This window comes from Megalopta genalis, chromosome 7 (assembly GCF_051020955.1).
Source record: "Megalopta genalis isolate 19385.01 chromosome 7, iyMegGena1_principal, whole genome shotgun sequence".
Taxonomy (NCBI): Eukaryota; Metazoa; Arthropoda; class Insecta; order Hymenoptera; family Halictidae; genus Megalopta; species Megalopta genalis.
In genome coordinates, this window is record NC_135019.1 from 11,293,345 (window position 1) to 11,319,645 (window position 26,301).

The following is a 26,301-nucleotide window of genomic DNA, read 5'->3' on the forward strand; positions in this document are numbered from 1 at the left end:
TCGCCGCTCTCGCCGAACCCGGAGCATTGCCCCAAAGGGCAATCTGCCCGGAACATTTGTTTATCGAGCATAAATGCTCGACAGGAAGTCATCGTCGGCGATCGAACGGCGACCCCGTCGTCTCTGAAATCCGAGAAATGTAATAACGCGATACGCGGCCCCGGTGCCGGCGCCAATGGCCGAGACGCAGCACGATGAATGCACCGGAGAAGAAAAGAAGGGCAGTCGAGCGGGCCCGGGCCCGGGCCCGACAATATGCCGAACGGAGCGAAAGCTCGAAGCGGGCCGACAACGCCGGCCCCCGAGGGCTGATTGGACCGTATTTGGTTGTAATTAAGGCACCGGCGGCGGCCATTAGCGACCGCGAAAACGAACAACATTGTTCCGCGGGCGAAAGGCGAGCCGCGCCACGCCGCGCCACGACGTTCCACGCGTATATCAAATTGCGCAAAGATCCTGTCTTACCCTTTCCCGGGCCGGTTCGTAATTTCGTTTGCGTTGCCGATCGGCTATGCCAGTCCTTTTATTCTCGGTGGCCGGTTTTTTGCCGGTCTATCGGCGCCGAAAACGAGCCCGAAAACGAGCCCGGACAAAGGAAAACGCGAGGGTCGACGGAACCGTTTACCAGCCGATTGTACGGAGTTAACCCGATCTTCCAGTCCCTTTTCAGCCGCGAAGTTCTGGTCCAGGAGGCGGAGCAATTACGCTCTAAACGTCTAAACGCTGGTGGGGGTTGTTCGACCGCCAATCGGACGGCAAACGTTTCTTCGGCTTAGACAGCTCGTCACCTCCTCGCGCTGCGACAGAAGCTGGACCCATTAGACTCGGCAACGGTGGGAGCTCCTAGTTTTGCACCAATCGAATTCCAACTGGTTCGCATATAGCCGAGTATGCGCGACGACAATGCCTCGCGACCGTTGTAATTGGCAGCGAGGGCATCCGACCGCGGCGGGGAGGGGGCCGCCGCGCCGATACAGGATGAAGAGATTTACAATGTTCCTGGCCGTAAAATAATCAATAAAATCTGCGCAATGTAAAGAAACGGACGTGCGGCGGTGATTTAGTATGCGGAGCGGCCGGCTCCGCTATTCTCTCGTCCGCCTCCCTCCCGCCACCGCCATCCTTAAGGCCCGACTACGGGGCCCGCTTGGTCAGCTCCGCTCCGCTCAGCACCGCTCAGCTCCGCTCAGCTCCGCGAGATCGTTGATCCGGTTCGAACCCCGACAACAAAACAGCGAACGATCCCGGGCCCGCGGATCGACTACCTGCGCAATTTGTAGCAGCCTTTTGAAATGTGGCCCCGACCCATTGTCTTCGCGACGCGGTCCCGAACAGGATGCACTGAATTATGGCGCGGAGATATCGAAACTCCCGGAGAGAGCAGAAACTTGGTCGAACGGGCAGGCGTCGGTGCCGCGATCGCGACGATGGAACGCGAGGCGTGGCGGGCTCTTAGGCGTCTTGTTTCGAGGTTTACGAGGCGCTAAGCATGCCGTGATTGATGACGGGGGCAACCGACGAGGTTACGTCAGCGAAACGATCGAAACGGGCGAAAAAAAAGAAGAGAAAGAATCGGCGCGCCCGTTCGGAAAACGACGCAGCGCCCGCGCTGCTTGCTCAAATTCGAAGCCGCAGAGCAGGGTGAACGCGTTGGAGTAATCGGTGTTCAACCCTTTGTTCGGCTGCTCTTCGAGATTAGGAACGGGAACTGGTGTTCCAGCTCGATTGAACATTGGAACGATCGATTTAAAGTGCTCGGTTATCGCTAATTGTAGCGTCGGAATGGATGGGAGACTGTACGACGGCGAATCTTCGTGCAAATTCTCGCTTTCGTCTTGACCGGGAGATTCTCCCACGTCACGACGAATCCAAGATGCTATTATTTCTGCAGATAATTACGAAAGTTTGGTCGGTAAACGAAGAATGTTCCCAGAGAAATCGTTAACGCTAGAACAACCAGACCCGTCAAAATGGCGGGAGCCCGGATAGTTTATTTCACAGTTACCGAGATTGTAAAGATGATTTTATGGGCAGTTATTGGATACAACCATTAACCAGTTAGTCGTTGCATTCTCGCTGGAAAGCGTGCGAGTTGCTGGAATTATTAGAGCACGGATTTTTATGCTATATAAAAACTGTTTGCTTCGATCGCAGGAAATAGAAGCTGAATTGGACGTTCTTCCTTTCTGGAGTAATGCTAATAGATTAACAATAATTTATTGACATTTCGAGAATCGTCTAATGTTTCGACTCTGTTTCAAATTACAACAACTCCATTTCACCGTAAATACATAAGAACCACGGTCTAATGATTTTATCTGGGTTTCGTTTAAATGCGCCACTTTTGTAACATGTACAATTTACTAAAGAATATCGAAGTATACAGTAAATTCTCCATAATTTTCCTTCGGCTTGTAAACAACAATGGGCAATTTTGAAAGAGGATTATTTTTATCATTTTTATAGTTGCCGGTTATCGACAATTATACAAACGAGATGCATGGCTCGAATAATAGCATCTACGCTTCCCAGATTGTCCATTTTCGTTTACAAGTTGAAGGAAAATTAGGGAGAATTTACTGTACATTCTTCTTGAACAAACAGACGTTTTCGACGAGTATACTCGAAGACTGACTGGCCAACTAAAAAGCTAACCGGTTAATTCAAGCTTATTTTGCACCAAACCCCGTGCCATGTTTCGACAAATGCGATTTTATTGTCTAGAAAGGGCGAACATTGAAACCCTTTGTACTCGAGTGGCGACTCCGAAAGCCGCATTAGATCGCCGAATAAGCATTAGGCGCATTAGGCGCCATTTAAAAACTGTTACGTCGCGTTTCAAAATAACTTTATTAATCAAAGTTGTTTATATTCAAAGAACTGTCGAAAGCGTAACCGTTGCACGAGTCATAAAATTCGATTTCATGTGTTCAAAATGCGCTGGGTTATATAAAATGGAAATACCATTGGTCAGATAAACTATTATAAATTTTACGATAATTTGGCTTCGAGTGCAAAGGGTTAAGACCAGTCATTTTTAGCGCTCTACGGTTCTAGGCGTCGGTGTCGCGGTTAGCCAACAACTTCAGCCGAGGGTGAATATCGCGTTGGCACCGACACAGGGTAATCAAGTCGTATGGGCGGACCGATCGTCAATGTGAGTAGAGCTTTAGGTTTCTGGTGGGAAATATAGCAAATCGCCGCAGGGTATTGTAGCAGGAGCCGACTATGGTGACGAATTTACGAGCTCCTTACGAGGCTGCCTTCTCCGAGCGTAGCGAGCAATAAAGTACGGGGCCAGGGGATATTCGAAACAATCGGGCCGAGAGGCCAGGACCTATATCCACGCGAAATCCCCGGATCAAATTTAAAATTGATTTATGGGTGATCGCGCGCCGACCTTCGGCTTCTCCACCCTCGCTCTTCGTTCCCGGCGATCCTATTCCTCGGACTTCCTGTTGTATCGAGACATCGGAAGATTAACACCCCGAGTGTCGTGTCGCACGCACTTCGGTGGCGGAATTATATTCTTACAAGGTTTATGCCTTTCGCAATACGCGAGCCTCGATGTCGATCTTCGAGGTACAAACGACAGCGGATTCTTCTTCTTGAATAATCTGCGCGGAACTTCTGTATCAGATCGAGCCATAAATAACTATCGTTTCCTTCATCAGACATTTATTTTGTTTTCTCGTATTTATTTTCTTATTTTCTTATCTCATTTATTTCGAACCTTTATCTATTCGGTGAACGTAAAAACCCGTTCGTCCCGGTACCTCGTACAGTAATGTCTCTCTAATTGACGCTCAGATTGTCCATAAAAATGGACAATTTGTGAAGAGGAGATGCGATTATTCGAGCCTTGCGGTTTATTTTTATAGTTATAAATTTTCCACAATTATAAAAACGAGCCGCAATGCTCGTTATAATCGTACTCTCCTGTTCCCAAATTGTCCATTTTTGTGCAAAATCTGAGCACCAGTTAGGCAGACGTTACTGTAGTTGGTAAATACGAACAACAGATTCTACCTAGCTGCATCGGAAGTTATTTATGACTCGATCGAATAATTTGCAGCTGATGGACTCCTTAATTTTCCTACAGATTCATCGCTTGTCTTCACTTTCCAAAGGTTCAGGGATTGAATTGTTCCAATACGAGGGATCGACGCAGCGGACAGGATGCCTTTAAATAAGTCTTATATCGTTTATATCTTCGAACCTTTGAACGCTCTCGTTCAAGAATGCCGGCTTCAGCGACGCTCATTTTGAACGGCAACAGAAACAAAAGTGTTTTCGAGAAAGGCGGGCGGAATTTGCGCAACGAGGAGTCGCGAAAAGGATCGCAGCGAACAGGATGCCTTTAAATAAGTCTTATATCGTTTCCATCCTCGAACCTTTGAACGCTCTCGTTCAAGAATGCCGGCTTCAGCGACGCTCATTTTGAACGGCAACAGAAACAAAAGTGTTTGCGAGAAAGGCGGGCGGAATTTGCGCAACGAGGAGTCGCGAAAAGGATCGGAGAAACGTATAGTAATGTCTCCCTAATTGACGCTCTGCACAAAATGGACAATTTGGGAAGAGGAGATTATGTTGACAATTCGTAACTATAAAAACGAGTCGCAAGGCTCGAACAATCGTATCTCCTTTTCCCAAATTGTCCACTTTTCTGGACAATCTGAGCGTCAATTGGAGAGACATTACTATAATTCCTGTCGGCCGAGCATCCCGCCGACAGTAATTAAGCAACATGGCGTCCCGGCCGCTTCGTTTCGCGCGCCTTCCGCGGCGCTACCTGCCGCGTCGCGTTCCCTTCGAACGCAACGAGACCGTTTCCTCCCAGGATGTGGAGATGCGATGCATCGAGATCGAAGTTCTCCATCGGAGAACTTAATTCCGCTACCAGCCTTCGTTTCGTCTTACTGTTCTCCGTGGTACGCGGGGTTCATGAAGGTCGACGTGGCTTGTCTGTACAACGGGTTGTCCTCCTAGAATCTACGTGTTAATTGAAACAACTCGACGAAGAAGAGATCTAGTAAATAGATACATTACCCTGTTCCACTTGGCCAGAGCTCTCTCCCGCTCGAATTTCGCGAACTCTCGTTTATCGTATATGGTCGTTACCACCCTCCAGATCAGCAGGATCAGGAGGCCGAGGAACACCGTGCCGGCCACCAATCCGACAGCAACGCCTGCGGAAAACGGTCACAAGGTTGATCAGAGCTATTAGATTAAACGTTGAACTGCTTATGTTAACCCTTTGCATTCGAGTGGCGACTCTGAGGCACCACTAAAATTGTTACACTACGTTCCAAGAGAATTTTTATAATATCAAAGCTTAGGTATGTTATGACGTATTAATAGGTGGCAATGATGTTGAACAGTTCGGGAAAAGAAGAGGAAATTTTTTACCGATTAAGGCACTGTAATTGTGAAACCGTATTTTTTTGGAGAAAAGTGATTGAAAAGGTGGAAATTCGCGACGATTGCACAGACGAGTGTCAAACTCGTTTCGAAGGCTTCGATAACAGAGGGGATAGAACGCAATTGTCATTTTTTGAGTTATCACCAGTTCGGTGAAATAATTAACCCTTTGCACTCGGGTGGCGACTCTGAGGCACCACTAAAATTGTTACACTACGTTCCAAGAGAATTTTTATAATATCAAAGCTTAGGTATGTTATGACGTATTAATGGGTGGCAATGATGTTGAACAGCTCGGGAAAAGAAGAGGAAATTTTTTACCGATTAAGGCACTGTAATTGTGAGACCGTATTTTTTGGAGAAAAGTGATTGAAAAGGTGGAAATTCGCGACGATTGCACAGACGAGTGTCAAACTCGTTTCGAAGGCTTCGATAACAGAGGAGATAGAACGCAATTGTCATTTTTTGAGTTATCACCAGTTCGGTGAAATAATTAACCCTTTGCACTCGGGTGGCGACTCTGAGGCACCACTAAAATTGTTACACTACGTTCCAAGAGAATTTTTATAATATCAAAGCTTAGGTATGTTATGACGTATTAATGGGTGGCAATGATGTTGAACAGCTCGGGAAAAGAAGAGGAAATTTTTTACCGATTAAGGCACTGTAATTGTGAGACCGTATTTTTTGGAGAAAAGTGATTGAGAAGGTGGAAATTCGCGACGATTGCACAGACGAGTGTCAAACTCGTTTCGAAGGCTTCGATAACAGAGGAGATAGAACGCAATTGTCATTTTTTGAGTTATCACCAGTTCGGTGAAATAATTAACCCTTTGCACTCGAGTGGCGACTCTGAGGCACCACTAAAATTGTTACACTACGTTCCAAGAGAATTTTTATAATATCAAAGCTTAGGTATAAAGAATTGTTAAAAGTCTAACTGTTGTATGAGTCACAAGACTCAATTTCGTATGCATAAAATGCACTTTGTCGCTAAAATGGAAATACCGTAAGTCAAAAGAGTTAATTTAAATTTACAGTTAATATGGCTTCGAGTGCAAAGGGTTAATATTATTCCTTTGTGTTAAAATTGTTTCACTCGAAGAAATAATCTTCCTTCTTTTCTTAAGACAAGAAGGGATGTTGATCTGTTTCTCTTTATTTCTCTTGGTATCAATCACTTTCGTGATTGAAATTGCGCAAATTCTTGTAAAGACAATTAAGGATTCCGAATTACTTCTGTCTTTTTAATACTTAAACTATCGAACCAGTCGAAATGACTGGTTTCTGGTCTTTTCGTTTACAATTCCTGATGTTATAAAAATATTTCTAGGAGAAATTTTTAGATACACTTCTTTATTGAAGTATACGCTATAATATAAATTATACATAGTTTCAATGAATCCAGTCTTGGCATTGTTGTAAAATAATATACTTTAGTCGCGTTTAGGGTAGTTCCAGTGTTAAAAACGATTGATCGTGCACAGCTATTTCTCCTTCTTTAACACTAGGTTTACGGAGCACGAAAAACAGCTGCTTTATATTAGTTTATAAAAGTAACGATAAGACGATTATTCTGATTTTTAACAAACGTTATTGTAACATTTGCCGTAAGTGACATATAAATTGAATAAATAAATATGAATAACTCATAAATGTATCTTTACGATATGAATGATCGTAAATTAAGAAATTAGTGACCCGTCATTTTTTACGGGTTCCGTAAATCTCGAGTTAAAGGCTTCTAGGAACAGAGGAAATGAAAAGCTGACTAAAGCAACACTGACTAAAGCCTAGCCCCCTAGAAGAAGCCCCCTAAATCTTCAAAGCAATTCAAGACCCTTTAATTAATTAGCAGAGACATCTCTTGGAGAACAATTCCCTGTTCCAATTGTTCGAAAATAATCTTCGAATATATAATCGTTACACTCTCTCACCAAAAATGTCAAGTGGCTCGGGACACTGCCTCTCCCTCTGGGCGACGATATTGAATACCTTAATGTCGCCTCCGGAACCCTGTCTATGCTGATGATACTTGAAGATGAAGGTGCATCCCGCGTCACCTGGAGTACGGCAGACTGTAGACACGGTTTGCAAATCTTGGACGGAGTCCTCCTCGACGACGTCCGCCTGTGCGCCATTTTAAACGTTTAAGAAACTCGCGGCAACCTTACACGGCGTTTCACAAATAATTTTTAAAGTCTCTTACGATGTCGATCTCGTGGGGACAAGTTTCGCATAGTCCATTCTCCGCGTAAGGACCGCTGTTGTACGCTGTGCACTCCACGCAGTTCTTCAGCTCCTCGCACAGCTGTCCTGGACACGTCTGGAATCGCGTCCACGATCAACCGATAAGTATCACGGAAAACCGATAGTACCACTGTCTAATCTATTTGTGATCTGTTCGTAATGCACGATGATGATCTGATCCATTAGGAAGGTCGCTCGAAGCTCGTGCACAAATTCGCAATCCAGTGGGGGCAAAAACGAATACAGTAATGTCTCTCTAATTGACGCCGAAATTGTGCACGAAAATGGACAATTTGGGAAGAGGAGACACGATTATTCGAGCCTTAGATCTCGTTTTGCATAGTTGTTGATAATTCGTAACTATAAAACGAGGCGCAAGACTCAATTTAATCGTATCTCCTCTTCCCAAATTGTCCATTTTTGTGCGCTATCTAAGCGTCAATAAGGGAGACATTACTGTAGATCAAATACAAAACAGGAAACTATAAAGAATTTTAAAATAATATCGTGTTCCTGTATTGAAATTGTTACAAAAAGTGTAATAAACATTTTCTACATTCTGCAGCTTCTGTATCTTGCAATAAACGCAGACGATTTTTATTTTACATCAAAAATCCGCTTTCTAATTATTACGCTGATCTATTGTATCTTCTTAGTTCGTTAACTAAATTGATTCGGTTGTTGAACCATTGAATTACATTTTGCGAATTCACCCTATGGTTGATACTTCGACTGTCGCGTCACGTTAATTGCTTTGTCGACGTTTCTACGTTTCGCGGATCTTAATCAATGGACCGCGGATCTTCATGCAAAATAAAATGTTTCTACGTCGACTGTGAACGACAGAAGTTAGGCGAGAATGTGTCCCTTCATTTAATGACGTTTTAATACATCGAACGTAATGTAGCAGTATTCTTAAACTCTTCCAAAATCATTAATTAATTTGTACGTCGCATCTTTGTTTTTACCATAAATACATAAAATCCGCCGTCTATCTATCAAACTAGGAAGATACAATTAGCTTAGCGTGATAACTAGACTGCGAATTTTCATGCAAAATAATAATTGCATAAATAATATTGCAAGCTATAAAAACCACAGAAATGTTTATTACTGCTTTTTTTTAGCAATTTCAATATGTTGTAAGGAACGCGATATTATTTTTAAGTGCTTTAAACGTGTTTTCTGTTTCCTGATCTACTCGTTTTTGCTCTAAATGCATAAAATCCGACGTCTATCTATCAAACTAGGAAGATACAATTAGCTTAGCGTGATAACTAGACTGCGAATTTTCATGCAAAATAATAATTGCATAAATAATATTGCAAGCTATAAAAACCACAGAAATGTTTATTACTGCTTTTTTTTAGCAATTTCAATATGTTGTAAGGAACGCGATATTATTTTTAAGTGCTTTAAACGTGTTTTCTGTTTCCTGATCTACTCATTTTTGCTCTAAATGCATAAAATCCGACGTCTATCTATCAAACTAGGAAAATACAATAGATTAGCATAATAACTAGACTGCGAATTTTTATGCACAATAAAAATTGCCTGCGTTTATTGCAAGATATAGACACCACAGAAATGTTCATTACCTTTTTTTAACAATTTCAATAAGTCGAAAGGAACACGATAATATTTTTAAGTTATTTAAAACTTGTTTCCTGTTTCCTGATCTACTCGTTTTTGCTCTAATTGCATAAAGCCCGCGGTCTAGCAATGATTAATTCTCAAATCTGAGCAAATCATTCCGTCAAACACTCGGACAAACTCCCAGCAATCTTCTTTGCGTTTAACGTGAACTCGGAGGAACGCGTTCCGTCGTCGAACGCGTTTGAACCGCAGCGTCGGCAGAACATTGCGACGATAACGGACGAAAGACAAAAGGACTACGAACCGGACACTCCTCGCAATACTCTCCCGAGTACCGGATGTTGTCCTTCTCCTGGCAATGGCATTTACCGCAGACGCAGTGACCTCGTCCGCTGCACATCTCCGCCATCTCGGTACCGCGGGGGAAGCATGTGCTGTTCGACTGCCAGCAGTTGCAGGTTTCGCCGCCCCATCCGGCATCGCAATTGCAAGTACCGCATTCGCACTCGCCACGTCCGCCGCAAATCTTAAACACAAGCGCGACGACAGATGGAATAATAGAATCCGCGCGCGGACGCGTGCAATTTATCCGCCGCGGCGCGGCGTCCGCTCCGACGCGGACGTCCTGCAGGTTTCCATAAAGGGCAGGATTATACAAGCAACGGATAAACGGCTCCAGGAGAGGCGAGCTTTCCTGCAACCCTGATGGATTAGGTTTGCTCGTTGCGTGGCAGACTCTGCCTCGGAAAGCGGTCGAACTCCGTTAGGTTTCCCGTGCGAGATGAGGTACAATTCTCGTTCGCTTCTTACAGTGGAAATTCAGACGATTTATCCCTTTGGAGTCTATCGTGACGTATGTGTCCCATCTATGCATTTTGTACGCTCATTGGGAGAAATGAATCCCGTTTTTCCGCAATACAGTAATGTCTCTCTAATTGACGCTCAGATTGCCCGCGAAAATGGACAATTTGGGAAGAGGAGATACGATTATTCGAGCCCCTTGCAGCTCGTTTTTATAGTTGTTGACAATCGATAACCATAACAAAAGAGCCACAAGGCTCGAATAATTGTATCTCCTCTTCTCAAATTGTCCATTTTTGTTTTCAAGCTGAGCGTCAGTAAGGGAGGCATTACTGTAGTATTGGTCCGGCCAGTACAGTAATGTCTCCCTTGCTGACGCTCAGATTGTCCACTAAAATGGATAATTTGGGAAGTGGAAATACGATTTTTCGAGCCTTGCAGCTCGTTTTTATAGTTGTTGACAATCGATAACCATAAAAAAACGAGCCGCAAGGCTCGTATCTCCTCTTCCAAAATTGTCCATTTTTGTGGACAATCTGAGCGTCGATTAGAGAGACATTACTGTATACGTATATACCAGTCTTAGAATGCATACCACGCATATATTTGTTTACATGTGTAACGTACGGAAAATCTTCCCACGTATTTTGTATATTTCTTCCTGAAGGCGTACGCCAGGCTGGCGCTAGCGAGCCGGGGGTGCATTTGTATATCGTGAGTCGAGTACCTCCGAGGGGGTACGACGACGAACGTTCTGGAATCGGACCACATAGCAACACCCACACTACCATTTTTTCACAAAAATCTCAGTGTATAAAGGACTCAAACGCGACCGGAATTTGGGATCGAGTTCAATTCTCTTTCGACCAATCTACGAGGTAACAACCTAGAGTCAGAAGCCCCCGCCGGTTCAGTGCGAAAAACTGAGAGCGCGTTAGAGTTCGCGAACATTCACTTACAATTGTTAAAACTTAACGCGTAATAAATTAGTTTTGACCAGTTCTCTTTGGTTTCTAGTTCGATCATTTCCATCTCCTGTTTCGAACCAGTGGTTGGTAAAACCCACCAAGATATACCTTAACACGTTCCGTGCCGAGCTTTTTTTACTCGAATCTTCACACTTTGATATTTTACTAAAACTTGATGTATTACGTGCAATTATTAATTCTCGTACACATAACAACGTAACAAAAACTTATCAACGCCCATTCTTGCGGTGGAAATTGATTCTTCGGTTCTAAATTTCTTGTAAACAATTTGTTCAGTTCACTAAGTAAACATGCAAGCGTGTACCATCGATGGTACACGTGGCACGGAACGTGTTAACTGCTCGAGGTATATCTTTATTTCTTTTTTCTAACAAAGTTACGAGGCACCCCAACACCAATTTCTCCAAACACCTCATCCTAACCCCTTTGAAGGTAGCCACCCGTGTCGAAATAAACTCCGGCCACCCAAACTGCCTGGCCCTCGACTCGTAACACATGTAACCAATGGGACACAGACACTTAACGATTTACGAATCGTTTTATAATTTTGGTGATAAGTCGCTCTTTTAACAATAAAGCAGAATCAATGGAAACAACCACAACCTTAAGATCACAAGAGCAAAAACGTAGTCGATCACCACCTCTCCTTTTTACACCGTGCTATTTGATATCGAGGATCGAAGAAACGTACGCACCAATCCTCCACTGCGGTTGCAGGAGAAGTTGTTGCACTCGCAGTATGTTCCATAGAAAAATTGCTTCGGATCGGGCCGCCGCGTGCAATCGCATACGCCGCACTTGCAAACTCCGTTGCCGCTACAGATATCGGCGGTGTCGTTGTTAGGCTTGCACTTCAACAAGTCGGCTTCGGTATTCATGTCGACGTCGTTTCCCCCGCACTCGCAGGTTGTCCCATGGAAGCCGTCGTCGCAGTCGCAAACGCCGCAGATCAAGGTACCGTTCCCTCCGCAGTCCGCCGAGGCTGGCTCGTACCCCTGCGTTTTCGTTGGTTGCGTCAGAGACTCGGAGAATTTCGACGTAGAAAATTTGTGCGAGAATGACGGATTAGCGAACAGGTAATTTTCTCACCGGATGTCCCGGTTGTGCGCAGGGACAGTCGCACGCGATGGTCAAGTCGATCCTCAGGCTCTCGTTTATGCCCCCGGGCCTTATATACATGGTCTGCTGCCATTCGCTGGCATCCGTTGGGCACTCGACCGCCTGTAACAATGTAGCATTTTTAGAATAGAAATTTTGTATAAATATTTTTGAAAATCATTCAATTCTATAAAGTCACCACTGATTTTTATGAAATTTGAATAGATATTCATTCAAATTATACAATTATCCAAAATTTTATACAAGTATTTTTGAAAATCATACAATTCTATAAAGTCACCACTGATTTTTATAAAATTTAAATAGATACTCATTCAAATTATACAATTATCCAAAATTTTATATAAATATTTTTTAAAATTATTTAATTCTATAAAATTACCCCTAACTTTTATAAAATTAGAATAAATTTTCATTCAAATTATACAATTATCCAAAATTTTATATAAATATTTTTTAAAATTATTTAATTCTATAAAATTACCCCCAACTTTTATAAAATTAAAATAAATTTTCATTCAAATCATACAATTATCCAAAATTTTATATAAATATTTTTTAAAATTATTTAATTCTATAAAGAAGAGAATTAATAATCATTTTTGCTTGTTCATTGTCGTTTTGGAACGAAACGTCAAACATCGACGAAGGTTTCAGCTAAAAACCATAATTGCAGCAAGAATTTATAGATGGAGAATAGGGTAAAATATGGCAAATGACAGAGCAACAAAATTATTTTAGGGCACGGAAATGTTCCGAGGAATTCGTTGCATCCATTTCATGCAACAGAAGTTTATTTATTGTTGCAAATATCGTGGACAGATGATTCTTGCCGCTTTTCTCATAAGAGACCGTGTTATAAACGGCACGAATCATCTGTTCCAGAAGATATCGATATAGCGACGTTAGTCGCAGTGGTAAAACGCTCAAACTGAACGATTTAGTATTAGCTCTGTCCGCTAGATGGCGAAGCTTATCGATTCTGTTTAAAATGTCGTATCAGCGCCACCGGAGGTAGCGGCAACACGATGACACTGCTAGAGAAATTACCGGCTGCGGACGTACCGATAACAAGAGACAAACACATCGAATGGAGCCACTGTATATTTCGCAATGTACTTTCACTTTGTCGGTAAGATCGTCCACCGGTTTGAACGTTTCGCCACTGCGCGTAGTGGCGCTATTTGAATATTTTCAGGAACAGATGATTCTTGCCGGATTTCATATTACACTTTACGACAAAAGTGGCATGATTCAAGTGTTCTCGTTATTTTCAATAATAAATAATCTTTCTTTGCATAATATACAGGATGTCCCATAATTATATTGACGCCCGGAAAGGGGCGATTCTTGAGATCATTTTTAGTAACTTTTTTCTTAGTGAAAATGCAATCCGTGGCTTTGTTTACGAGTTACTAACGAGATACAGGGACCAGTGAAAGGTTTGCGCGGCTGGCACGAGGCGGTCCAGCCAATGAGCGGTCAAAGCGCAGTTCCACTTATCGGCTCGGCCGCCTCGCGCAAGCTGATCTCGCCTCTCATTGGTCAGCGTTTTTCGTTAATAACTCGAAAACAAAGCCGCGGATTGAATTTTCGCCAAGGAAAAAGTTACTTTAAATGAACTCAGGAATCACCGCCTTCGGCTGTCAACATAATTATGGGACACCTATAAAAACAAAGTGACCCGGACATTTCTGTCTCCTTAGAATATTGTTCAGCCGTTAAACTCTCTCCCTTCTCTCAGGAAGAAAATTCCGTGACCAACTGAAAATATTACCGATCCCGTCTCGATCAACGTACCTTAAACGCTAGTTCGAACGAAACAATGTTCCCCACTCGCAAACCTCCGCATTCCCGTCGTTCCTGCAGTTCTTTATTTCTGTCCAAGCATCGGGAGAAATACTTGAGGTCGATCATCTTCGGCGCATCGTCCGTAAGCGACACGGACTGCACCAGTTTCTAAAACAAGAATCATCGGTCCTGTAAAATTCGATTCTCAAACACTTGTGATTACAGTAATGTCTCCCTAATTGACGCTCAGATTGTGCAGCAAAATGGACAATTTGGGAAGAGGAGATACGATTATTCGAGCCTTGCAGCTCGTTTTTATAGTTGTTGACAATCGTTAACCATAAAAAACGAGCCGCAAAGCTCGTACAATCGTATCTTCTCTTCCAAAATTGTTCATTTTTGTGGTCAATCTGAGCGTCAATTAGAGAGACATTACTGTACCACAACTTACAAAACAACGCGTCAACAATCGTTTCTACCTCGTATTCGCTGCTGATGATCGTCACCAGATTATTCGAGTTCTTGTGCATGATGTCTATGGAAGAACCAGCGATACGACCGCTGAGAGCCTTGTAAGACTCGTACATGTTGTCTGTGATCGCGAAGATAATGTTGACGTTGTGCTCGCGTGCCATCTTGTTGATCTGTTCGCGATTGCGGGAATTTACGATGATCGAAATCAATGCTGACTTGTCGCAAAATTGATTATTAACCCTTAGCGCTCCGTTGGCTCCGCTATGTTTTTAGCATGATTACACCGAAGATGCTATGTTTTTGTCGACGTTGGCAATTGTTATTTGTAGTGAAAACGTGCTTAGCGTGTGTACCATTACGATTAAAACATTTCTTGCCTATTTTTATACTTGGCAACATGAAATGAATAAAATCAAACGCTTTCGCAAGGACGTGTAATCTTTTCCGCTCGAAATAAGACTTCCTTTATCCCAGGCGCTTTGCTCCAAAAATGAGTCGGAGTTGCTGGTAGTGATACTTTTCAGAAAAACGCTGTTCAACTTTATCTTAGAACATCTGAGGAATATTTACTAATTTTTAATTGAATTTAATTATTAATCGAGCCGATTCCAGTGAAGATTAACGATAAAAAAATTCCGGCAAACTCGCGCAAAAGATATTTTTGTTTCAATAATTCCGTATCCAAACAGAATTCAACGGACGATTCGCAATGCTAATTTTATAATAAATCGCGTCAAAGAACACGAGGGATATATTTATTTAAGAATTGTGAAGAATATCATTAACAGTCAATTTACCCATTTCTATGAGGATGCATTTGCTGCTTGGAAATTTCGGTCACAATTCACGATGTCGATGCACCGACCTCGCACAATGTTAAGTGGATACCATTGCGATTAAAACATCTTTTGCCCATTTTTATACTTGGCAACATGAAATGAATAAAATCAAACGCTTTCGCAAGGACGTGTAATCTTTTCTGCTAAAAATAAGACTTCCTTTATCTCAGGCGCTTTGCTCCAAAAATGAGTCGGAGTTGCTGGTAGTGATACTTTTCAGAAAAACGCTGTTCAACTTTATCTTAGAACATCTGAGGAATATTTACTAATTTTTAATTTAATTTAATTATTAATCGAGCCGATTCCAGCGAAGATTAACGATAAAAAAATTCCGGCAAACTCGTGCAAAAGATATTTTTGTTTCAATAATTCCGTATCCAAACAGAATTCAACGGACGATTCGCGATGCTAATTTTATAATAAATCGCGTCAAAGAACACGAGGGATATATTTATTTAAGAATTGTGAAGAATATCATTAACAGTAAATTTACCCATTTCTATGAGGATGCATTTGCTGCTTGGAAATTTCGGTCACAATTCACGATGTCGATGCACCGACCTCGCACAATGTTAAGTGGATACCATTGCGATTAAAACATCTTTTGCCCATTTTTATACTTGGCAACATGAAATGAATAAAATCAAACGCTTTCACAAGGACGTGCAATCTTTTCCGCTGAAAATAAGACTTCCTTTATCTCAGACGCTTTGCTCGAAAAATGTGCCGGAGTTCTGGTGGTACTCGAGAAACGCGTGGAGCGCTAAGGGTTAAAAGATCTGTATACCTGAGCTATAGAAGGGTAATCCTGCAAGAGCGAGTACGTGTAGTTTCCATGCTCGTCCAAGTGGCACTTGCAATCGTTCGGCTCGATGATACCGGCGAGCTGAGTAAACATCACCGAGTCATTCAGTGGAACGACAATAGACTGTATTCAAATATGATTTCCTCAAGCAAATACGCTTCTAGGAAACGTACTCTACCGTCTCCGGCGATATGGGACGTCGCGTCTGTCGAGAACACGATAAGATGTCTGGCCTGTCGCCGCCATCCGATTTCCTTGGTGCAAACTACAGCCTGCATGATTGCGTCCATGCCGCCTTCGGGCCCGTCCAGATTACCGGATATCACTGCCCGTTGCACTTTGTCCTACGAAAAACCGTCGATCACTATTCGTACGTTGCAATTAACACGTTCCGTGCCACGTGTACCATCGATGGTAAACGCTTGCATGTTTACTTAGTGAACTGAACAAATTGTTTACAAGAAATTTAGAACCGAAGAATCAATTTCCACCGCAAGAATGGACGTTGATAAGTTTTTGTTACGTTGTTATGTGTACGAGAATTAATAATTGCACGTAATACATCAAGTTTTAGTAAAATACCAAAGTGTGAAGATTCGAGTAAAAAAAGCTCGGCACGGAACGTGTTAAATACAGTAAGGCCCCTGAAATTTTCCACCAGCTTCTAAACAAATACAGTATAAATACTCTACAAACAAAAATGGACAATCCGGGGAGAGGAGATACGATTATTATAGTTGTTGACAATCGGGGTGACTGTAAAAACGAGCCGCGAGGCTCGAATAATCGTACCAACTCTTTCCAAACTGTCCACTTTGTTTACAAACCGAAGGGAGATCAGACAATTAGGGAGAATTTATTGTACCGACAATTTCGGAGGAAGAGACACGATTATTCGAGCAAAAATCGGCAATCATGAAAATGAATCGGAAGGCTGGAATAATGGTATCTCCTAATCCGAAATTGTCTACTTGTTTGTTTTAAAGCTGAAGGACGATTTGAGAGAATTTACTGTAACACAAACAACACTGAAATGTTTACTTTGAAGGAGTATATGTCGTCGGTCAACGGCATCTGATTCCTGTAACCGTAAGGGTAGGCGTCCGTTTTACGTAGCACGCTGTGGAAATTGAAAGCTCGTTAACAAACGTGTTTGGCTGTGCTTCTTAACCCTTTCGCTACGGGCGGGTTCTCCACCGCGGTACTTCCGCTGAACGGAGCGCCGCGACATCGCTGCACGCTACGCGACGCCGATCGTCAACGGGAGTACCGCGGCGGAGAACCCAAGCTGCTTGAATGTTTTCGTACGAAAAAATTTCTCTCCAAAGGGTATTTATAAATAAAGGGTATTCCAGGGTATTTATAACGTCTTAGCATGCGCTCTTTAATTTACAGTATGAGAGGAAATAACATTATGCAATATAATGCATCTTATGGAAGGCCACTATAGTGGCCCATAGTACCTCAGTGGCATCTTATGAAAGGCCACTATAGTGGCCCGTAGTACCTCAGTGGCATCATACGAAAGGCCACTATAGTGGCCCGTAGTACCTCAGTGACATCTTATGGAGGGCCACTATAGTGGCCCGTAGTAGCGAAAGGGTTAACAGTGGAAACACCGAATAGCGAAATTCGTAGTAATTTCGGGCACATATAATACAGTGATTGACGTTCGAAATGTGCACAAAAATAGACAATTCGGAAAGAGGAGATCCGATTGTTCGAGTCGTGCGGTTTGTTGTTATAATCGTTGATAATCGATAACTATAAAAGCAAGCCGCAAGGTTCGAATAATCGTACCTCCTCTTCCCAAATTATTTATTTTTGCGTACAAGTTGAGCGTCGATTAGGGAGAATTTACTGTACATCGGTTTCGGTAGATTATTTCTATCTTATCTGATTTCGGTGATCGAAGTTAGGTTGTTCAATTTTAACGAAAGCTTCGATGGAATCGAAAGGAAGTCGATTTTACGAAGATTCTAGCATCGAAGACACGCTCGATAGAACATGGAACATACTGTTTGGGATTGGTCATAGGCAGCACAACTTTGTCGACGAAACTGCCGAATCCCAGACGAAAATTGGAGGTGAGCTTTCGCATTGCGTCGGCTATGTCCTGCCCGATTTGTGACAACTGATCCTTGTAGCTTTCCATGGTGTACGACAGATCCATGATATAGTACAAATCAACCGGATAGTCCTCTGCTAGACTGTAATTGAGAGTTAAGCGGTATTCCTCGCCTGCAAGGATCACGATCGATTATAACGGTCCACCGTTCTGTTCGAAAGAAAAATAGACCTATCAGGATGTAAAAACGATACGTTCCTCGTCGAAGTCTCAGCTTAACCCTCTGCGGCTGAATTTGGACGGGGACGCTGCCTTTAGCAGCAGACAGCGATCGATTCTCGAGCGTAGTTAAATAGTTCTGTTCGTTGATCACGTGAGATTTCGGACACCAGTTGTCGCGTTCCTTATGATACTTTGCCCTGGTGATGCAGCGCACCAAACCAGCGTTGTGGTTCTCGGATGACTCCTGAAATTGACAATTTAACCCGTGACCCTCTGCGAACCGAACAATTTTGTCGGCTCTTGCCAGGCTTCGATGCGACTCGTATCAAATTTTAACGAACTTCGGCCAACGTGCTCGCTTCGGGCAGATGATTAACGCGCACAGTGTCTTACAAAATGTATCGGGTCTGGGAAAAAGTTCGTGGCGTTTTCCCGATAGATGTCGTCAATTGTTAATAACTCACGAACAACTTATTGCAACAATACCACTAAACGCTTCATTTAAAGGTGACACATTGAACGTAATTTTGAGCGTATAAACATCGTGGTGGCGCAGTACTTGGAAAGTTGTTGGCGTTTGAAAGTGGAGAGAAATAATGAGAAATTTTGCCATATTTTACAATATTATTACGACGAAGGGAAGAACGCCGCGAAGGCTTGTGAACAAATTTGTGCTGCGTACGGTGAAGGTACATTATCAAAATCAGCTGCGCGGAAATGGTTCGCTCGCTTTCGTTCCGATGGAAGATGAGTCACGCTCTGGTCGTCCAGTTACCGAAAAAGCTAATGAAATTGTTGAAAAAGTCCAGCAAGATAAGCATATTAGCAGTGTCGATATTGGTATGGAACTAGGCATTGGCCACAAAACTGTTTTGAACCATTTACAGAAAGCTGGATACGAACAGAAGCTGGATGTTTGGGTTCCTCGTGAGTTGAGCGCGGAAAACATGATGAATCGAATCAACATCTGCGACGCGCTGCTGAAACGTAATGAAATCGAGTCATTTCTGAAATGTGTCATAACCGGTGATGAAAAATGGATCACGTACGACAATCGGAAGCGTCAAAGATCGTGGACAAAAGATGATGAACCGTCACAAACGTTCGCGAAACCAGGATTCACGCTAAAAAAGGTGATGCTGTGTATGTGGTGGGACTGGAAGGGAATCGCCCACCATGAGGTACTTCCAGTTGGTCGGACGATTAATTCTCCACTCTACTGTGAACAACTGGAGAGATTACGCCACGCAATTGAAAAAAAAACGGTCCGAATTGCATAATAGGAAAGGTGTTGTCTTCCATCGCGACAACGCCAGACCACACATTTCTTTGACGACCCGTAAGAAATTGCGAGAGATTGGTTGGAAAATTTTGATGCACCCACAGTATAGTCCAGACATAGCACCCTCTGACTATCACTTGTTCCGATCTCTGCAGAACTCTCTCGATGGGATTAAACTGGCTTCAAAAGAAGCCTGCGAAAACCACTTGATTCAGTTTTTTAACCAGAAACCACAGATGTTCTTCACCGATGGTATCATGATTCTACCCGAAAAATGGCGAAACATTGTCGATAATAACGGAGCATATTTGGTTTAAATAAATTCGTTTTCACAATATAAGAAATCCAGTTGAATTTTACTAACGAAATGCCACGCACTTTTTCCCAGACACCTAACATTATAAATAGAATAATCACCGTGTTGGAGCACCAGACGCATTGCGGGGTCCGCAGACAGCTGGTGCAGGTTCGTTGAGAGGCGCACTGGCTCTCCGCGTCCTTGTACTCGGACGAGATGAACGGTAGAAGTTGAATCCAGAGGAAAAACAGGAGCTTCCAAGAAGTCATTGTTCTTCGTTGCTGGCACTAATTTACTTATGGACAAGCGAGGTGTGGCAAACTGGACGCCACGGAAGGATATTGCGGCATCGCGCGGAAACGGGACCGAGATAAACCGACAGACACGTCATTGCGGAACAATCTTCCGTTCAAAGTGATCCGTCGATCACTGGTGAAATCATTCGGGTGATATCTGGTGTCCGACACCATTGATTCCCAAACACGTCGTTTACATTTTCACCGTTCCGTCCTATCTGTCGGACCGATCCTACCTGAGAATACAATTTCGGTTCTAATTCCGCCCGGTTTTCTCGGACGTCGGTTCGCGAGCAGTTCGATCTCACTCGTTGCTATGAAATTCGGTGCAACTTGAATCGATTAGGTAGCGCGGCGAATCGCCTGTCCAGCATTCGCCGGGAGAGAAAAATGTGGCGGACGATGAATAACGACGGTGAGATGCGAGCGAATACTGAGAGATTCCGCGGAAACGGCTGGATGATAAAGCGGCGGATACGTCATTGACACCATGAAATTTCATCAAATTTCACTGGACATTGCTCGCTGACGGAATAATTGCAGCTTCTTTTACTCCGATAACGAGTAACAGAATTGTTTAGGTATAAGTAAATCGCGAAAATTTATGGGAAATAAACATTTTCGAAGCCGATTGTAAGAAACAGAAATGAAATAAAAATAAGTCGTTTCTTTTAGTAATTTTGATAAATTGAAAGTAGCGTAATAAAATTATTAAATTCTTATTAGATCTTCGCAATTTTCTATTTCATTCACTGATATGTGCCATAAACGCACGAAATCCGCAGCCAAGTTATAAGTGGGAGTCCGAGATATTAAAAAGATAGTAAAAAAGAGATTGAAGAATCTTTCAGTAACGACAATCGGTAGATGTCGATTTTTTTTTTGCTTCTATTCGTACATTCTAGTCTCAAAGTGATCACAGTCATGACGCTCATCGACTGCATATTACATATTGCCATTACTATGACTAATTAGGATCTTATAAGCAACACTTCAATTAAGTCGGTCCCCTTTGAAAAATGTACGTACAAAATATTTGGTGAAATCTTGCAATGTTCGGTTTAAACAAATATTCTGAGCATACAAAAATGTTCAAAAAATGTTTTCTGCATCCATATGTGTTCAAAGTCTCATGAAAATTGCATCGTTATCAATTCCGTTACCTCCAAAATATAAAAATATCGCCAATTCGCGTAGCGACGCGGTGACGAAATGCTCGAACCGCAGACCAGGAATAGGAATAGATCTATTTTTAGGTGACAAAATACTTTATTAGGTGTCAAGTCCACTTCTGTACCTGATAATGATAATACATTGGCTGCCTACTTCTATCCTTGACTATGATAATATCATCCATCGGTAAGTCAGGTTTCTCCGATATGTGTAGTATGTATCACAATTTTCCCTGTATGTATCACAACGCGTGCGTCCAAATGCTAAACAATTTCTGAATTATCGCCTGCAGATAATTCTCACTATTATTGCCGAGGCTGTCGGAATACTTCAATATTCGAGCGGTCAAATTCGAGGTCGGTAAAACCGAGCGACTCGAAAGAAAAATATCCAATTATTTCTATTAAAATCAATATATATATAAATTTACAATAAAAAAATAAATATTATTATTATTATTTATAATAAAAAACAATATTATAAAATAAAAAATATTAAAATCAATATAATATCATCTTCGGATAATTTCGGCGAACTGTTTAAGCGTTCTGCCGTGCTGCGGCGCTATTTCGACATCTTCAGCAAAATTCGTAGGCACCGCCATCTAGCGGAGAGGACGAAAACTAAATCGTTGAACAGTTCGAGCGTTTTGTCGCTGCGACTAACGGCGCTATTTCAATATTTTCGGGAGCAGATGATTCGTGCCAGTTTTAACACGGTCTCTTATGGGGAAAGCGGCAAGAATCATCTGTCCTCGATATTTGCGACGATAAAAATAATTCTTTCGTATGATACAGACGCGGGAGAGTCTCCTGAATATTTCTGTACGATGCAGTCTCTTATATCCGAATGAAAACTGACCAGCGAAGACGTATAGGTAATCTTGCATCGATGGATAAAAAGAAAAAGAACGGTGAGGAGTATCGCAGTGGCGAGGAAGCAAATGAATTGGACGAAACGATTCTTGTACAATTCCTTTATTGAACGTCTTCGTCGACAATATCGGTGACGGTAACGCAGAAAAAGAAAAGAGAGGAGTCTTCGAGAACGTTGCGTTGCGTTCGCGTTTACCACGAATAAAACCAGTAGCTGCTGAAAATCACCGCTTTATTAACAACATTATCGTAAGCATTATAAATACGATACATAATAGTTCTCATTTCGATTTGGTTCTGTGACCGGTGTTTGTCGTACAGATTCTCTATTCTCGCCTGTTAAAATTCGGAACGTACGTACTGGCAGTATTACTTTTTTTACTTTTTTCTTTTTTCTTTTTTGCGAGAGAATGACCATCACACTATCGAAAGAAACTCTATCGGTTAAAGATTTTTTGTTTGGCGAGCAGGTTTCGCGTCCCTGACGTTTCCTCGGGTTTTTCTTTCCTCGGCGTGCGAACATTCGGGGCGCGCGTCCTCGTCGCGCGACAAAAAAGGACAAACGAGCTCGCTCTCGCACGACGCGTGTCGAGATCTCGAATATATCCGACGACGAAGAGAATCACTCGGGACCTCGAAGACGGCTTCGCTCCGGGGCCCGAAAGTGACACGGATAGTAGCCTGGCAAAGCGGAGAACATGGTTTTCGGAAGGAGTCGCGTGAAAATAGAAGAAAGACGAACATCTTGCGTTCACCGGCTGAAACGTTGGAATCGCTCTTTCAAGATCGCCGGGCGCGTTAATCGATCGGAACCCTTTAACGCAATTTATCTAAATCGGTCATCGTTGGCAGTGCACCCATTTCGAAATGATATTGGACGCATCGATGCTGCCGGCCACGACACCGCTAACGGGTCTTTCAATATCCTTGCAGGCGTAACATGCTTGAGAAAGAACTCTTCTTTTCTTCAAGCAGTCTATCAATTAAGTTTTAGTTTCAATTCACTGGAACCCGCTAACGCAATTGATCTAACTCGGTCGTCTTTGGCCGCGTTTCGAGTCATCTTTGGCAGTGTGTCCACTTCGAAATGTCATTGAACGCATCGATACCATCGGCCTCGGCGCCGCTGACGGGTCTTTCAATATCGTTGCAGGCATAATGTGCTTGAGAAAGTACAATAAATTCTCCCCAATCGTCCTTCAGCTTGTAAACAAGAATGGAGAATTTGGGAAGAGGAGTTACGATTATTATTATATTATATATACTATATATTATACATACAGGGTGTTTCAGTAACTCTGTTACAAAGCGATATCTCCATTATCGTTAACGATACGCGAAAATGCTTCAGGAACAAATTGTTTGGTTCGAAGGGACACATATTACGGTGGAAATCATTTTCTTGTATAGGTCATACTTTTTGAGATTTCAAGGTCATCGATGTTTTTTCAAATAGGATTACATGTTTCTATCGTTATATCATGATAGCTAAGATCGAGACGAATCCAATAACCTATAATACCATGACCTTCGTGTGACCTTGGATACGAAAAATAAAGAAATTTTTAGACATGGACGACGTTTATTGATACCAAATGCCAGCGTGTTTATATATAAACACGCTGGCATTTATATATAAACACGCTGGCATTTATATATAAACACGCTGGCATTTGGTATCAATAAACGTCGTCCATGTCTAAAAATTTCTTTATTTTTCGTATCCAAGGTCACACGAAGAAAGTAATATATATATATATTATTATTATATATATATATATGTTACGTTCCTTTCGGTAGACATCACGCTTTTTGGTAGAACGTTTTGGTATGGAGTATGGAGCTCTGTCAGAGTTTTCATAATCGAATTAATGAATGTCTTGAAGTCGATGGGAATAATTTTGAACATTTATTACAATAAACTTTTCATCGTTGATTTCCTTGTTGTAGTTATTTCATTATGCGTGTCCATGTCTAAAAATCTCTTTATCTTTCGTACCCAAGGTCACACGAAGGCCATAGTATTATAGGTTATTGGATTCGTCTTGATCTTAGCTATCATGATATAACGATAGAAATATGTAATCCCATTTGAAAAAACATCGATGACCTAAAAATCTCAAAAAGTATGACCTTTACAAGAAAATGATTTCCATCACTACATGTGTCCCTTTAAACCAAACAATTTGTTCCTCAAGCATTTCCGCGTATCATCAACGATAATGGAGATATCGCTTTGTAACAGAGTTCCTGAGACACCCTGTATATGTAATATGTTATATTATATATTATATTATATCATTATATTCGAGCCTCGCGCCTCGTTTTTCTAGTTGTCGACGATCGGCGATAATAAAAACGAGTTGCGAGGCTCGAATAATCACATCCCCCTTCCCAAATTGTCCATGTTTGTTCACAAGCAGAACAATTGAGGAAAATTCACTGTATTCTTCTTTCTTTCAAGCACACTGTAATCTAGTCTGCCATCGTAACTGCTCATTGGACGTGGAAATAGTTTCGCTATCGGTCGCCTCTGCTCCGAGCAGCCGAAGAGCCTAAATCCGAGCGATTTTATTATTTCATTACTTTCTTCACCTTCGATTGTACTTTCGACGAATAACCTTGGAAAGATCACAACTTCGCTTGGAAGTTTGAACGATTCGAGAGGAGGACCAGGAAACCTTAGGAAACTATGATCCACGTCCTTGATCAGAAGTCGTAGACGAAACCGTCGAGCTGCGAATCCCTCGGCTCGCTGTACGTTTAGGTCGAGTTTCGCAGTTAGTCGGACGATATCTCCATCGGTTCGAGGAGCGATTCCGAAATTTCGGGCGATCGGTTGAGTCTGAACGGCGTAGAACAGAGAGAGGAGGACTCGCGAGCAAGGAGACAGGCTGTCCATTCGATGGGTACCATCGAGTCGGTACGACTCCTTCCCGAAACCATCTGCTCTGCTCTGCCAGAAAATGCACATTTACCAACGAAATAAGTGGAACAGGGGAGAGCGATTTATCGGCGCTGGCGGTCCTCCTTGTTTTGATTGCTTGCTACTTCGTTTCAGTCTGTTCCTCCCGTCGCACAGCGGGGCCGTTCCGTGCCAAACGCGGTAGAAAAACATTCTATATCTTAAATCATTTGTATATCTCTTTGTGTCTTATCTTACACAATGTAAATATGTATTCGAGAAACCAACACTTTGAACTAAACGCTTCGATAAAATACTTCGCATGATACGCGACACTCGCGAAAGCCGCATGACAAATGCTCGAATCGCGTGAGTTTTCCACGGTTTCGTAGCATTCGTGGCAAATATTGCGAGAAACGAAAGGAAATGTTGCGTTTCCAACAATCGGCAGTGCTTGGAGTTTCGAGTCGCGCAATTATTTCTGCGACTCTCGCATTGGCAGCTCGTGGCAGCTATAGTGTTTCTTTTTTAAATAAAGCTAAAAAGCTTCAGTGTCTGTAGAACGCGGCTTAAACGAACGCTGCATCCCATTGCATTTGTAATTAAAAAATGGAATGAAATTTAAACATATTCTGTTAAGTATAACGGAAAAAGTAGCAGAGAGATAAAAACGAAATCTGGTGTAATTCAGGTATATACAGGGTGTCCCAAAAATGCCTCGTAATACGGAAACAGGGGGTAGCTGAGGTGATTTGTAGTAACATCTTCCTTATCGAAAATTCAATCCGCGGCTTCGTTTACGAGTTATTAACGAAAAACCTGAACCAATCGGCGAGCGAGTGCGGCCAGCGCTCCGCTCTTGCGGCCAATCCCGCGTCGCGTCGGCCGTACGACGCAGCGGCGGTGGTCGCGAGGGCGGAGCGTCAGCCGCACTCGCTCTCCGATTGGTCCAGGTTTTTCGTTAATAATTCGTAAACGATGCCGCGGATTGAATTTTCGATAAGGAAAAAGTTGCTTCAAATCACCTCGAGAATCCATTTCCGGGAGACATTTCATTGCGAGACATTTTTGAGACGCCCTATATATATAATATATAA

The 26,301-nt window shown here is 42.5% G+C and overlaps 1 protein-coding gene across 1 annotated transcript; it reads right to left on the reverse strand.

Annotated features, from left to right (window-relative positions):
- Positions 1-2,201: 2,201 nt before the first annotated feature.
- On the reverse strand, positions 2,202-20,667 carry LOC117229200 (integrin beta-PS). The gene is made up of 15 exons (XM_076523379.1): positions 20,075-20,667; positions 18,403-18,619; positions 18,104-18,326; positions 17,127-17,205; positions 16,259-16,429; positions 16,068-16,166; positions 14,447-14,611; positions 13,977-14,135; positions 12,147-12,278; positions 11,753-12,052; positions 9,572-9,793; positions 7,631-7,747; positions 7,359-7,551; positions 5,050-5,189; positions 2,202-4,985 (listed from the first exon to the last, which is right to left on the reverse strand). Exons 1-15 carry the CDS (start codon positions 20,222-20,224, stop codon positions 4,917-4,919), a joined length of 2,436 nt encoding a protein of 811 aa, XP_076379494.1. The 5' UTR covers positions 20,225-20,667; the 3' UTR covers positions 2,202-4,916.
- Between the last annotated feature and the right edge of the window lie 5,634 nt (positions 20,668-26,301).